The sequence below is a fragment of the Schistosoma haematobium genome, chromosome ZW (assembly GCF_000699445.3).
Source record: "Schistosoma haematobium chromosome ZW, whole genome shotgun sequence".
NCBI lineage: Eukaryota > Metazoa > Platyhelminthes > Trematoda > Strigeidida > Schistosomatidae > Schistosoma > Schistosoma haematobium.
Window position 1 is genome coordinate 25,821,024 of NC_067195.1, and position 13,231 is coordinate 25,834,254.

At 36.8% G+C, this 13,231-nt stretch overlaps 1 protein-coding gene across 1 annotated transcript in view; it reads left to right on the forward strand.

Annotated features, from left to right (window-relative positions):
• Nucleotides 1–13,231, forward strand: part of MS3_00010333 (uncharacterized protein) — a gene marked incomplete at both ends in the record, with an annotated part of 73,857 nt that overhangs the window by 13,740 nt on the left and 46,886 nt on the right. Inside the window, 7 exons of the mRNA XM_051218694.1 lie at nucleotides 574–662; nucleotides 859–1,034; nucleotides 1,886–2,122; nucleotides 8,361–8,495; nucleotides 9,726–9,836; nucleotides 10,508–10,597; nucleotides 11,948–12,119. Of these exons, the coding sequence (XP_051070849.1) occupies nucleotides 574–662; nucleotides 859–1,034; nucleotides 1,886–2,122; nucleotides 8,361–8,495; nucleotides 9,726–9,836; nucleotides 10,508–10,597; nucleotides 11,948–12,119 (1,010 nt within the window). The remainder of the gene's footprint in view (nucleotides 1–573; nucleotides 663–858; nucleotides 1,035–1,885; nucleotides 2,123–8,360; nucleotides 8,496–9,725; nucleotides 9,837–10,507; nucleotides 10,598–11,947; nucleotides 12,120–13,231) is intronic.

A 13,231-nucleotide genomic window follows, 5' to 3' on the forward strand; every position in this document is an offset into this window, starting at 1 on the left:
CAGAGGCTCGGATTGGTGTTCTGGACTTAACTGACTGGGCTAAACAGGAAGCGGGACCAATAAGGACTCTAGACTGCCCATACGCGTTTACGCATCATTGATCCGATCAATAAGTCACTGCTCTTTAATTGGAGGTATCGTTACGTTATACATTAACAAGGCACGCAGTCCATAGGTTATAACATGGGTCCAAACCGCCTGGCGGAGGTCAACGTGATTATCATGACCAGTAATTGGAGAGTGAGTGACATGGCTCTGAACCAGTTTCAGTTATCCAGAAGCATACACTCTTTATCTTCTCTTGGATTATATGTTTTATTTTGTAAATTCTCGAATAATATTCTTTATACTTTATCCTCTAATACCTCTTATACTTCCACTTCATCTTCATGTCGTGACTTAGTGTCGCAATGGACATATGCACCATAACTGACTGGCTGGTTATCTTTATTTCCTTCATTCATCGAAAATTTTCTAAGTGGGCAAAGAATCAATTAGTGATAAGTACGCTTGAAATAACAACCTACTCATTTTAAAAGTGTCGAATAAGACTAATATTTTTTCTTTTTGCAGCAACGAAGTTTTGTTGTACAAGATGGATGAAACTTCTGGTGTTCTTAAAATTAAAAATACTCTTCGTATATCTGGTCGGGAATCATCTTGTTAGTTTCCATTTCAATAATCTTCCAAAACTATGTGTATAAATGTTTTACGATATTTATCTGGTAAACTTCCAACAAATAGTTTAGCATTTTTTCAAACGATACATCGTCGTGCAGATTAGGAAGTTGAACTGAGCCAACTTACTTTCTCATAATTGTCACACATTCACAGCAGATTTTTTGCTTTTCATCTTAGATACTACCGAGGAAGTAGGTCCTGTTTCAGAGACTTCTTGGTCACCGGATGGATACACTTTGGCTGTTGTTTGGTTACGTTCGGGTTGGTCGTTGTGGTCAGTTTTTGGTGCATTATTATACACCAGCTTAAGTGAGCATCTTAGTCAATTTGGTAAAATAAATGTTTCAAACCTCGTGAGTATTGTGAAACTTTGTTCACTTTTATCTTTGATATCAAATCAATTCATTGTCAGTTCCTTTATTTGTACAGTTGATTCATTCTTCTTCAAACCACATATGGCGTAACTGTTCATTCAAATTTTAATGTGTATTTGAAAATAGTCTTACTACCAGCAGTCATCAGCTCGAGGATGGTTGAAAACCAAGGAACACCATACAGTTATGTTCACATCAGAATAGCGCATCCGATGTCGAACAAATTCAGGAAACTATCTTGGCTTCTTAGGATATTTTTATATGAATTATTATGAATAACTAAACGCTTTTATAATGAATAGTCATCAGCTTAGGTTTAAAAACTAATTCAAGGAAACAATTCAACAACAAAGGCCAACTCAGGACCGATCAGTACTAAAATAGTCGGTGTATTATGACAGGGCGGATGAAAAATGCTTAGGTTTCAAAACTAATTCAAGGAAACAATTCAACAACAAAGGCCAACTCAGGACCGATCAGTACTAAAATAGTCGGTGTATTATGACAGGGCGGATGAAAAATGCGTCGACCAATCAAATAGGAGAGGATTGTACAATAAAGTTTCATTTATTTATGTGTATTTAGGAATCCCTAGTCTGACTATGTTATCGGACAATAGTTGTACACATTAGTTTTGTTTGCCTCATGTTTTGTTACCCAGTGGTACAAATTAACTTTTGTGTCATAAATCAAATACAATAAAAGCATCAATTTGTGAAGTAACATAAAAAAGTGAGCCGACATGATGATACTGGTATTCTCTTTAAATAAATAAATATGTATATATACATACATGTATATATATGATTTATGTTATGACTTGCTTTTAGTCCTGGGCTCATCATGGTTATAATATAGTCGGTTTGTTAACCTTAAGCAACGTGACAGAAATTTCCGGGGTCGCAAACACTGACTCCTTTGTTTCAGAAAAGGTCTCCACCAAAGATACTACAAAAGTAGAGAAGTCAAAATTTATTTCCGCTGGTCTGGGCTGTCCTTCACAAAACTCTTCATACCTGGTTGTCTTCCATCTGGCTAGGTCTTCAATAACAGCTAACCCAACGTCAGTAAGTATAAATAATGTTTTGCTTTCACATTCAAATAATTATTATCAATTGGTTTTACTAAAACATATGGATTCTCATCATCTTAACTTTTCATTTGTGTATATTTTTTTAACTCTGACTCTATAGCTAGTGCTATACAGATAGAAAATTTCAGTGAGTGCCGAGGATACGAATTTCCGAAATATGTAATTTTGGATAAGGTTTAACATCGGCTTTCTCAAAAAAATCTATCTAAATGTTAAATTGCTCTCTCGTTAGTTTTAAACTGACATATGTGTATGTGAAAACAAGTGAAATAACTTGTCAATGAAAATGAGTACTATAACACTAACTACTTTTAATTTCACGTAAGTTTCAGTCCATTTAGCTGTTTAAGATCTTCATCACTAAATATCTAACGTCTGATATCTAGGGATTTAGAGTTTTTGTCTAAATGCGAGGTTTCTTAATCATAAGTCTTTCTGATTTTGTTCTAATTGTAGAAAGATCTATTGAATACCTTGTTGAAACTCCTAAGCAAAATGTTTCTTAAACCATACCAAAACATAGTTTTTCAAAGATGGGGACTCATTATCCAGCGCTGTTGTAAAAAATGTTGATGGTGAACTATTTTCGTCGAGTTATCTTAAATTGTATGATGCATATACTTTAAGTCGTTTCCATATTAGTATATTCAAAGCTCAGATCAGCCGTTGCTGCTATCTTAACGTGGTGGTCGGGTTTGCTTACAGCGATGACTACTGAGCTATGTTCATAGAACATATGTTCTTTTAAGTCTTACCATAACGAGGAGATCAGTTAGAGAAGAGTAAAACTAAAAATGCCAACTAGCAAACTCGAGAAAAACAAACTGATTTCAGACGTGAACGTGGACGTATAGACTAAATATAAACCCTTCGGTAGATTCTGGAACATAATCATTTCCATATCCGACTGTGGTTGTATTCCTCGATCATAAGGTGACATTCGACTGCATTATTTGTGAGGCTCTGTGGCAGTGTTTGTCATTGAAAGGCGTACCAGAGAAGGACATTAATATTGTTCAGGCTCTTTACTAGAACACTTCTGATCGTGACAGAGCTTATGGCTAACTATCATCGAAATTGTTTACTTCAAGTGCTGTTCGTCAAAGTTGTCCGTTCTCTTCACTTTTATTTAACTTTGTCATAGACATGCTTTTAGAGATGACACTCGTCGTCTGACTTTTGAGGGGTTGATCTGCCGTGAAATTGATTTGTTGACTCAAGTTGATGTAGTTCTGTTTGATGAAGACGCTGGCAAAATACAGTCATTTGACCATCTTAAGCAACAATGCAAGCATGTTTGGTATGCGGTTCTCTCCCTCCGAATTTATAATTTTACCTCAGGATTGGCTTGCGTCATCGCTTGAATTGATAATAAGGAGTGAAGTAGTTGAACGCATCGACCGCACCACTTATATTGGGAGACTCATCAGTACTGACGGTATCATGTCTGGCGAAATTTCGGCACAAATTTAGGAGGCTCGATAGACTTTCGTCAACTTGCATCATTTGCGGCGTGAGATAGTCGTCTGCCAACCAAGGGGAGAGTTTACTGTGCAGCAGTTCTCTCTGTCATACTTTATGGGTATGGAACATAGCCATTAAGAATAGAGGATATTCGTGGACCACTAATATTCGATCACAGGTGTCTTCGAAGTATCCCACCGAGTAAGCAATGCCTGAATGGAATATTGAAGTAGGTCCCCCGACTCTAGCTGAAGTTAAGAAAGCTTTAGCTAATCTGAAACAAGGAACAGCAGCTGGTCCAGATGGATTGGCTCCAGAGGTCTTTAAGGATGGTGGTCCGATTTTAGCTATTAGGTTGACTAATATTTTAGCTAAAATCTGGGAATTAGACGTTATCCCATCTGACTAGTCACAATCACTTATCGTCATAATATATAAGAAAGGGTCAAAATCATCCTCTGATAACAATAGAGGGATTAGTTTAACTAATATAGCATCTCAAATACTAGCCTCAATAATTATCGGACGCCTAACTAAGACTCGTGAACTGCAAACATGAGAAAATCAGGCTGACTTCAGACCTGGTCGTGGCTGCATCGACCACAGATTCACCATTCGTCAGGTTCTACAACACAGACATGCCTATCGACGTCCGACAATGGTGGTCTTTCTTGACCTAAAAGCAGCATTTGACGCCGTAGACCGCGAGATTCTGTGGCAGTGTCTGTCATTGAAAAGCGTGCCCCAGAAGTACATAAACCTTGTGAAGGCTCTTTACTCGAACACTACCAATCGAATGAGAGCTTATGGCGAACTGTCATCTGCTTTTGCAACCTTAAGTGGTGTCTTTCAAGGCTGTCCACTATTTCCATTTTTGTTCAACTTCATCATAAACATACTGATGGAAACAACATTCTCGTCGACTGAATTTTCGGGCATTGATCTCCTACCAGGAGGTCCACTTATCAAATTAGAATACGCAAATGATATAGTTCTGTTTGATGAAGATGCTGATAAAATGCAGAGTCTTTTGGTAGCAGTAAGCAACAATGCCAGAATGTTTGGGATGCGCTTCTCTCCCTCTAAATGCAAGTTGTTGCTTCAGGACTGGTCTGCGTCAACACCTGAACTGAGGATAGGGAGTGAAGTGGTCGAACGCGTCGACAACTTCACTTATCTTGGAAGTCTGATCAACCCTAATGGGCTGGTATCGGACGAAATCTCAGCACGGATTCGAAAAGCTCGTTTTGCTTTTGCCAATTTACGTCACCTATGGCGAAGGCGAGATATCCATCTATCAATAAAAGGACGAGTATACTGCGCGTCAGTTCGTTCTGTTCTACTTTACGGCTGCGAAACGTGGCCACTAAAAGTGGAAGTTATTCTTAAGCTACTAGTATTTGACCACAGGTGTCTTATAAATATTTCACACATCTGCTGGGATCGTCCGGTAAGTAGTAGTGAGGTTAGACACAGGGTGCTAGGGAATGATGGCAAGTCAGTCGATGAGGTTGTGAGTCTTCGTCGACTGAGATGGTTGGGCCACGTGTTGCGTATGCATGAACACCGATTACCACGACGCATCAATGCTGACTAGTGTAGAGGATGGCTAGAAGAAAGTTATCGGCGGCCAAACCAAAACGTGGTATCAGTGCTTGGAGTCACTAACTTCTAGTCTGAGCCATGTTGGTAGATGCAGACTACTTGGTTGGGGTCCGCGTGACTATCAAAACCAATGGTTGGAGACTCTGGTTAACATGACTCAGAATTGATCACAATGGTGTATACATTCTCTATATTCCCTTAAACTATGAGATTAAAATCACTTCATATCTTGCTTACTACGAACTAATTCTTCCTTCCTGTACTATGTCCTTATATGCAATCTTTCTTTTGTATATTACCACCACTGAATTAACCACTTCTATGAATTCGGTGTTCATCTTGTTGTGCTAATGAGTTATGGCAACTTTAACCGATGCATATATGTGCCTGGTCCTACGTTGTAGCTGACTGAGCAATGCTTGGATCAGGAATATGGTACTAGATAAGGATGGAGAGTCAATTGATGGGGTAGTAAATCTTCATCAGCTGAGGTGGTGGTGGTTTACTAAGCTTTTTAATGAACCCAGGCTTACTCTACGTATGAGAAAAGGTGCGAAATATGAGAATATCGCTCTTCTCTAAGGTTTATTTTTGTACAGAAGAGTTAGGGTATCTATAGCATTTCAGACGGCCTTGGGTTTCTGGAAGGTCCTAGCACCCTACTAAACATTGTAACAAGATAGGTAGCCATCCAATCAGTAATGTGACACGTGACTCTTCACTTTCTAGATGTTTCTCGGAAACTTCTATCGAATGCTGATTGAACGAAAAAGTCTCCCAGCGTTTTCATGGTCCCTCTGGGCTTCTTTTCGAAAAATATTCTGGATTTACCCAGTCCGTCATCTACAACGTAGGGACAGGCACATATATTCATCGGTCCAAGTTGCCATACCTTATTAGCACACGCGGCCTAACCATCTCAGTCGATGAAGATTCATAATCTCATCAACTGATTTACCACCATTTCCTAGTACCCTGCGTCTCACCTCACTATTACTTACCCGATGATCCCAGCTTATGCGAGCAATATTTCTAAGACATCTGTGGTCAAATATTAGTGGCTTACGAGTATCTCCCCAACTGTTGGGACATATGATACGTATCCCTAACCACCACGTACCCCAACGGGTGATATTTTCTGGTGTAGGATTAGGTTGAACGGAAACTAGTAATGACCAAATCAAATCTTCTCTTGGATCTTAAGTTTTTAAATTTTTAGTAATATTTTTATTTCACATATTTATAATCCGTTAAATGATATTGTTATGTGTCCTACTTATACGGACAGATATCAGTAGTATGTGTCAGTTATTCGTGGTAGAATTCTTACTTACGGAAGAGGAAAATGAAGAGAAGTGAAAGGAAAACAAAGTAAGTGAAATAACAACAGGAGTGGAAGAACTATGCAGTTTGAAAGGTGCAGTTTAAGGAATACTTGCTAATAGTGTATTCAATGAATCCTTTTCATATTTAACAAAGAAACCGTAATTTTGCCCTACCCAAGTCTTTGTGGATAATAATATCTTCGATGCCCAATCTTTTATATTACCTAAAGTGGTGTTACTACCTCTATTACTATGGGATTAGCTCTAACCATTTCGTCTCCCTGTGCTAGACAGGAGGAATAAAATTCACAGCGACCTAAACACGTACTAAGTTCTACGTTGCGTTTGACTGACGGGTTGACTTCATAGTTAGTATCAGAAACACATTCCTTCTTTCCAAAATACTAATTTATCTAATTGTCGAAAATATTGGAAAGTATCTTGTTTATGTTAATACACTACTAACATTTGCGGAGTTTTCTATGTGGAATCAAACTCGATAGTGTGCATAATTTATTGTTATCATTGTGACCCACATAGTGTCTCATGCAGGTGGGGAAGGTAGTATGGTAATTTTATCATCAAACGTTCTCTGCTTAAAAACCACTCATATTTATCATTACTTATTTCTTCATTTAGGTTTTAATTCACGATGATGACACCCACTTTGACTGCAAATTAATGCATTTGGTATGGTGACGTTGAGTCATGTTTTCAAGTGTCGTCTGTTAAATCAGCTGGAAAAAAAGGAGGTATACAAAGCAACGGATCATTAAATAATGTGAAACAATCTTTCAAACATCAGTAGAATGTTGCGTAATGATTAAGTTGTTTAAGAAGAATATGAGTATAAAAATAGTGTATGGGTCAGAAATATGGGCGATAATTGTCCAATTAACAGAAAGAAAAAAACAAAGGTCATAATAACAATCTATCAATAATAGTAATAAAATGTTAGAGAATAATAACTGATTACGGTTTAAGGAGTAAAAAATGGTACTGAGAACCACAATATACTGGGTAAGGGAATTAAGAATGTGGGAGAACGGGAGGTTAGACGCAGAGTTCGGGCTTGAATCAGAGAACCTCACAATGCTTCTGCACTGCGTAGGGTTTTGATACGACCCTCGATTTATCCAATTGTTTTGACTGTGAAGTTTATTTCTAAGGACGATTCTTTTCGATCAATATCTTCAGTGTTAATCAGTGCTTTTGTACTGAGCTAGCGATAGTTTTTCATTCCTCTTTTAAAAGGCACACTGGGTAGTGTTATGAAATGGGTTTAGGGTGTGTCTGCTTTACGCAACCAATGTAACCTACCCCACAGGAGCAAGTAAACTTATATGTACATTTCTTCTTTATATCTGTTTAGTGGACAATTATCTCATATTTCTGAGTTTTAAATTACTTCGATCCTCCTATTCTTCTCTGGCCTCTCAATCATTGGAAAACAATCTTTGTTAAAAGCTATGTGGATCAATCATTTGTGAATATTTGGATTTCATTTAATTATCACTTCATTCGTTTTTAGATAAGGTATGGATTTACTTAGTATGGTTTATGTTGTAAAAACTTGTCAGTTTCGGACATGTAGCTAGAATAATCAATAAATGGTTTTGCTGTCTATTTGACGATGGCAAATGACTGTGATTGCTACCCAATAAGCGATTATGGCCAGTTCTCTTAAATAAACTTATTCTCTACCTTTGCTGATTTACAGTTGTCAGAATTCAGAAATCTCATTGAGAAAGGTCAGTGTTCTTTACAGCAGGGTTAATAAGCTATCTTAATATTTCATTTTATTTCTTTTTATCTCAGGATAACCATTTGCATATCGTTCTTCAAACTACTGACCGAATAATTGTGACGAACAAGGATCTATTGACCTCTAGAATGCAAACCGAGAGTTTATTAATCCCAAAACAATATATCAACTCTAATTGGCCAGTTCGGGTAATTTCAAATCACCATTGCTTTGCATTTTATATTCTAATCACTCTGTCTTATACAAATTATCGTTAACACAAGCACGATCTGATTTATGTCTTTAGAAACCTCTCACAAGTAGTATTATAGGGAATTGACGGGATAGGAAAATGGTTTCGGAAAAGAAAAAATCTAACAGTAAATGAATATAGCTGTTTCGCTGCTAATTGTTCGTAACTTAATTATTCTGTCTCACATGTATATCAGTAGCTTGCAAGTGCTTTGGAAATTTTGGAATGTAAGGGCAAGCTTAATAACGTGATACGGACGTTTTAATATATAACGTGGAAACCCAATGACCTTTAATATTTTTATTGAAATGAAAATTTCCTGAGTATGGTGAAAATGTGTTGGTTTATCTCATATGAAGGTAAATTGGTACTTTTTTCCCGCTAGTCGACTGACCTTTTTATCATAACAAAACCTCAGAGAATATGCTCCGGTCAATATAGCCCTCTCTTGTTATTACGATAGGTAATTTCAACCACCACATCAATGTGACCTTGTGGGTCAAAGGCTCGGGTTGTGGCCTCCTAAGAAAACCACTTATTTCGGTCTGGGCACCCGGGCACTATCACAGCCCACATACAAATCAAGTGACATATGTATTCGGTGCCCCTTTATTCCAATTTTTATATGTTCAAATAAATAATATATTCAGAACTATCACTATATCATGTTATCCTTATTTAAAACTAAATCTGTTTTTAAATGTGCGTTGTAGTAGAATGTCTTCGAGATAATTCTTAATGCTTCATATATCACTCGTTTTGACAAAAGTTGTTAGATATCTCAACTCCCCAACGGTGTACAAATTCCAGAAGACAATGCGAAACGTTGATATGGTTTAATTCTAGCCACCATCCATCATTGCTTATGATACTTGTGACTTAAGGCAATGTCGAGGCAATCCGGACAGGATGCACATATGCTAATAAGAGACTAATCAATTGCAGTTTTAAACATCAATCGGAAGATTCAAACAAACAATCCAGAATGAATTTAATAGTTATATTTCAAATCATATTATGGTTACTGGTGCTACATTACCTTTTAGGTGTGTCGAAACTAGTGATGGTTCCTGTTCTTAAAGACACGTCACGCTTGAATCGCAAATAACTGCTGTAGACTAAACGCTTTTTATCTGTTTGTTCTTTCTTCGTTGTGGGAATTAGCTTTCCTGTTTTCTTTTTTTAGTATGTTGCTGTTTCTACAGATGGTAAAAAAATAGCCGTTTCAGGTCGCAATGGATTTATTCATTATAACACTGATTCACAACGTTGGCATGTTTTCGGCAATATAAAGCAGGTAAATCAAATAATGTACATTGCCCTTTACCATTTTTATCGTTACCAATGAAAATACTTTGTCGACGTTTAACTCCTTTTTACCTGGATCTATGAAATTAGATCATGACATCTATAGGCTTACTGTATGAGTAAATAGTTGCGAATATTGACTGTCGTATCAAGCTTCATCGTTCAGTGGGAAGAAAGTTGTCCCGAGAACTACTAGGTTTGTGTAACAGATAATTGATAGTTCATTTCATAAAATTAAATACTAATCGGATTAATTTGCAAAGTATTATATCTTCCTAAGTGCGCATTGCTTCTTAAATTGCTAACTGTACCCAGCCTACTACTGCATTTTATTAGATTGTCAGAATTTGATTACTTACATTTTTAGTACTTAACACATAAGCTTATTTTCAGCTTTTCAGTTTTTGAATTTTTATTGTTATTACTCGTTTTATAAAGAAGTACGTAGTACATAAATCTGAAGTGACTAGAAAATACAACGAAAGTGTTCATTACCTAGGAAATATCTCGAATTTTTTTGTTTAACATTCCCATACCTGTTTTTTAGTTATAACTAACTGCTCGTAAACATTTAATCTCGGGAAACAACTACCGTTTTTTATTTAGATTTCCTATGATCATATACTTCATTTGTTACTTTTACGTCATTTTATGTCGTAGGAAAACTCCTTACACGTCTTTGGAGGTATGGCATGGTGGAAACAATATATTTGTCTCACCTGTTTTACAGAAAATTATGGTACTAGTGAGGTATGTTGAGTTCAATGTTTCTATTTCATACTTTAGTCAATAACTTGCTGTGGAATGAAACAAATCATGCATTTTCAAACGAGCATAGCTTTTCATGTGAACGGTTTCTTTCAGAAAATCCCGGTATCAAACACTGTCAATTACATTTGTCTAACAAAACATGGTCCTTAAGTTATTTGTCGTTTTCTAGGTTTTGGAGTTTTGTAAAGCTTAGTTTTCGGAAGTAACGGTACCGAATACAGTAAATGTTTCACTGTGAGGATTGAAAGTATAGTAGCCGGTATTTTTAGCAAAACAATTTTGTATTAAAATGTACTGACTCGTTTGAAGAAATGCAGTAACTCTCTATTGATTACGGATGTTTGTTGACGGATAAAGGCGAAACAAATTGGTATTGCCATGCAATTCATGTCGATTACAACAATTTGACAAAGAACTAATTTTTCACTGTTGGTTTTATAGGTTCCATGTAAACCAACACCATCAGCGTAACGGTTCGTCAAGTTCGTTTGGTCCGCAATTGCAACTCATTTCCTTCATCCTGTCGTATACTCATCGCATCCTCCGAGCAAAATTATATAACCTCTGAGTTTTTCATAACTTCCTGTATTCTATCCATCAAAATAGCGACATTATTTACCTGGAAGATGAGCCTGAGAAAATGCTTTATGTCTCAAGTTGAACACATCATGTGAATACCGGCGCTTCCTACATGATGACTATACATAGTCACCCACGTCAAATGCATGAAACCTAAAATCAGTAGAAGTCTGACGGATTCGAACTCTGATTTCACTAGCTTCCACATCCATAAACTATCGTAATAAGCCAAAGAATTGCATTTATGGCTGTGGTTCACGTTTCGACGAATTACAGTCCAATACTCATCTATCTCTTTAGAAAATATAAAATCTGGATCACTAAATTTAGGTGAAGCTCTAGATGATACAGCATCATAAAATTTTTGCCTCTTCTGGAGACAACTAGGAGCTTTGAGACCACTTCTACTGCATACAAACTTCACATACAGTTCCTGATTCTGATGGGACTGGGAATCACGAATGGCAAAACGTTGCGTGTTGAAATTCTCTGACTGTATTCTTCCAGCGACAGAAGTGCTTTTGTATAATTTGTCTGCCTACTAGCATTCCATTTTGCTTGTTTTACTTTGGTATATCTCTTGTACGTTTTACGTAAAAATGAGACCCTTCTCATCTTTATCTGAAATTATTTCGGAGTCGGCAAATAATGCAGAGGTATGTATTCTGTACATCGCAATAATGTGTGTACAAAATTTTACTCTGTTGCTATATTGGCCTTCTACAATATTTTAATATTTAAAAACTGTAGGTTCGTGTCTACTCGTCGGACCATAAACTTGACAATCAATTTAGCTCCATCTGTGATCTTCCATCCCTTACATTACCCGTCATTGTAGACAATTTCGAAAATCTGTTTCTTGTACTTACCAACGATGGATGTCTGCAAATCTTTGGTTTATCAGAGTCTGTTTCCAGTAAAAGTTAGTTTTTTTTGGAAGCTAATCTTGTTACATTTTAAATTGTTTTGCCGTTGTCTCTGCGTTTAAGAGACTGATGTGTAAATTAAGATCCCATCATGTCAGATAAATAGATTGCAGAGCGATAATACCCAACCATAGTAAACTTCAAGTCTAAAGGCAAATTCGTGCTACTAGCTGTTCTGGAGTGTGATGACAGTAAGGTATTCAAGAGTAACTTCTTCAGCATCTCTGCCTTCCTACAAACAGGTGAAGAGTTTGGAAAGCTACACACGTTTCCTTGCCGTACAGATTTCCTGTTCCTCTGGTTTGGAATTAATAATAGAAAAGTAACCATTCATAAAATGTGCTACTGACCTCAGGAAGTTACCTTTCGTGTTCTTTCGTCATGCATTCATGTCGATGATGCTACCAATATCAAGACGCAACATTCTTCTGGTGTATGTATATTTTTCGTACTTCTGTATTCCTCAGACAGGATTCAAATGATCTCAATCAGCGTGAACTAGTTCAGTTCACTCTTCGACATCTAGAGAGTTGTTAATAACTTAGCTTCAGTGGTGTATGTGCAGCACTAAGCTCAGAAGCAAACTAGCGTTCCTGGGAATAAGTATCTGGGTACAATCGTTTGTACGCCATTTGGCGGAATGGAGTTGTAAGAACTTCGAAAGAGGGAATACATGCCGTTATCACTTCTCAGTCACTGCTTACTTCGACACTAACTACAACCCAAATTAATTTGTACATTATTGTTTATACTGAAAGCTTTCAACCCTTTTCTCCAAAATTAGTTGCTTCTATGCAGTGATTTAAAAATACCTAGATACTTAGGCTAAGTCAATCTGTAAAGCATTTAGGTATTGTTTCTAGCGTTTTAGTTCAGATAACCTATGACTTTGATCGTCTCCTGAATCTATTCTCGTACAATCGCAATTCATAACAGAGATTTACGGTGACTATCTGCGTCATTGTACAACTTAGTAACCTTGGATAATAACATAACAGTGGAGACTACTTTCAATTCTGAAGCATGTTTTTAATCCTTGCTACTCTGTTTTACGGATTTTAAAAAATACAAGAAAGTTAGAAAAAAAAGATTACCTGCAAATCAGTCG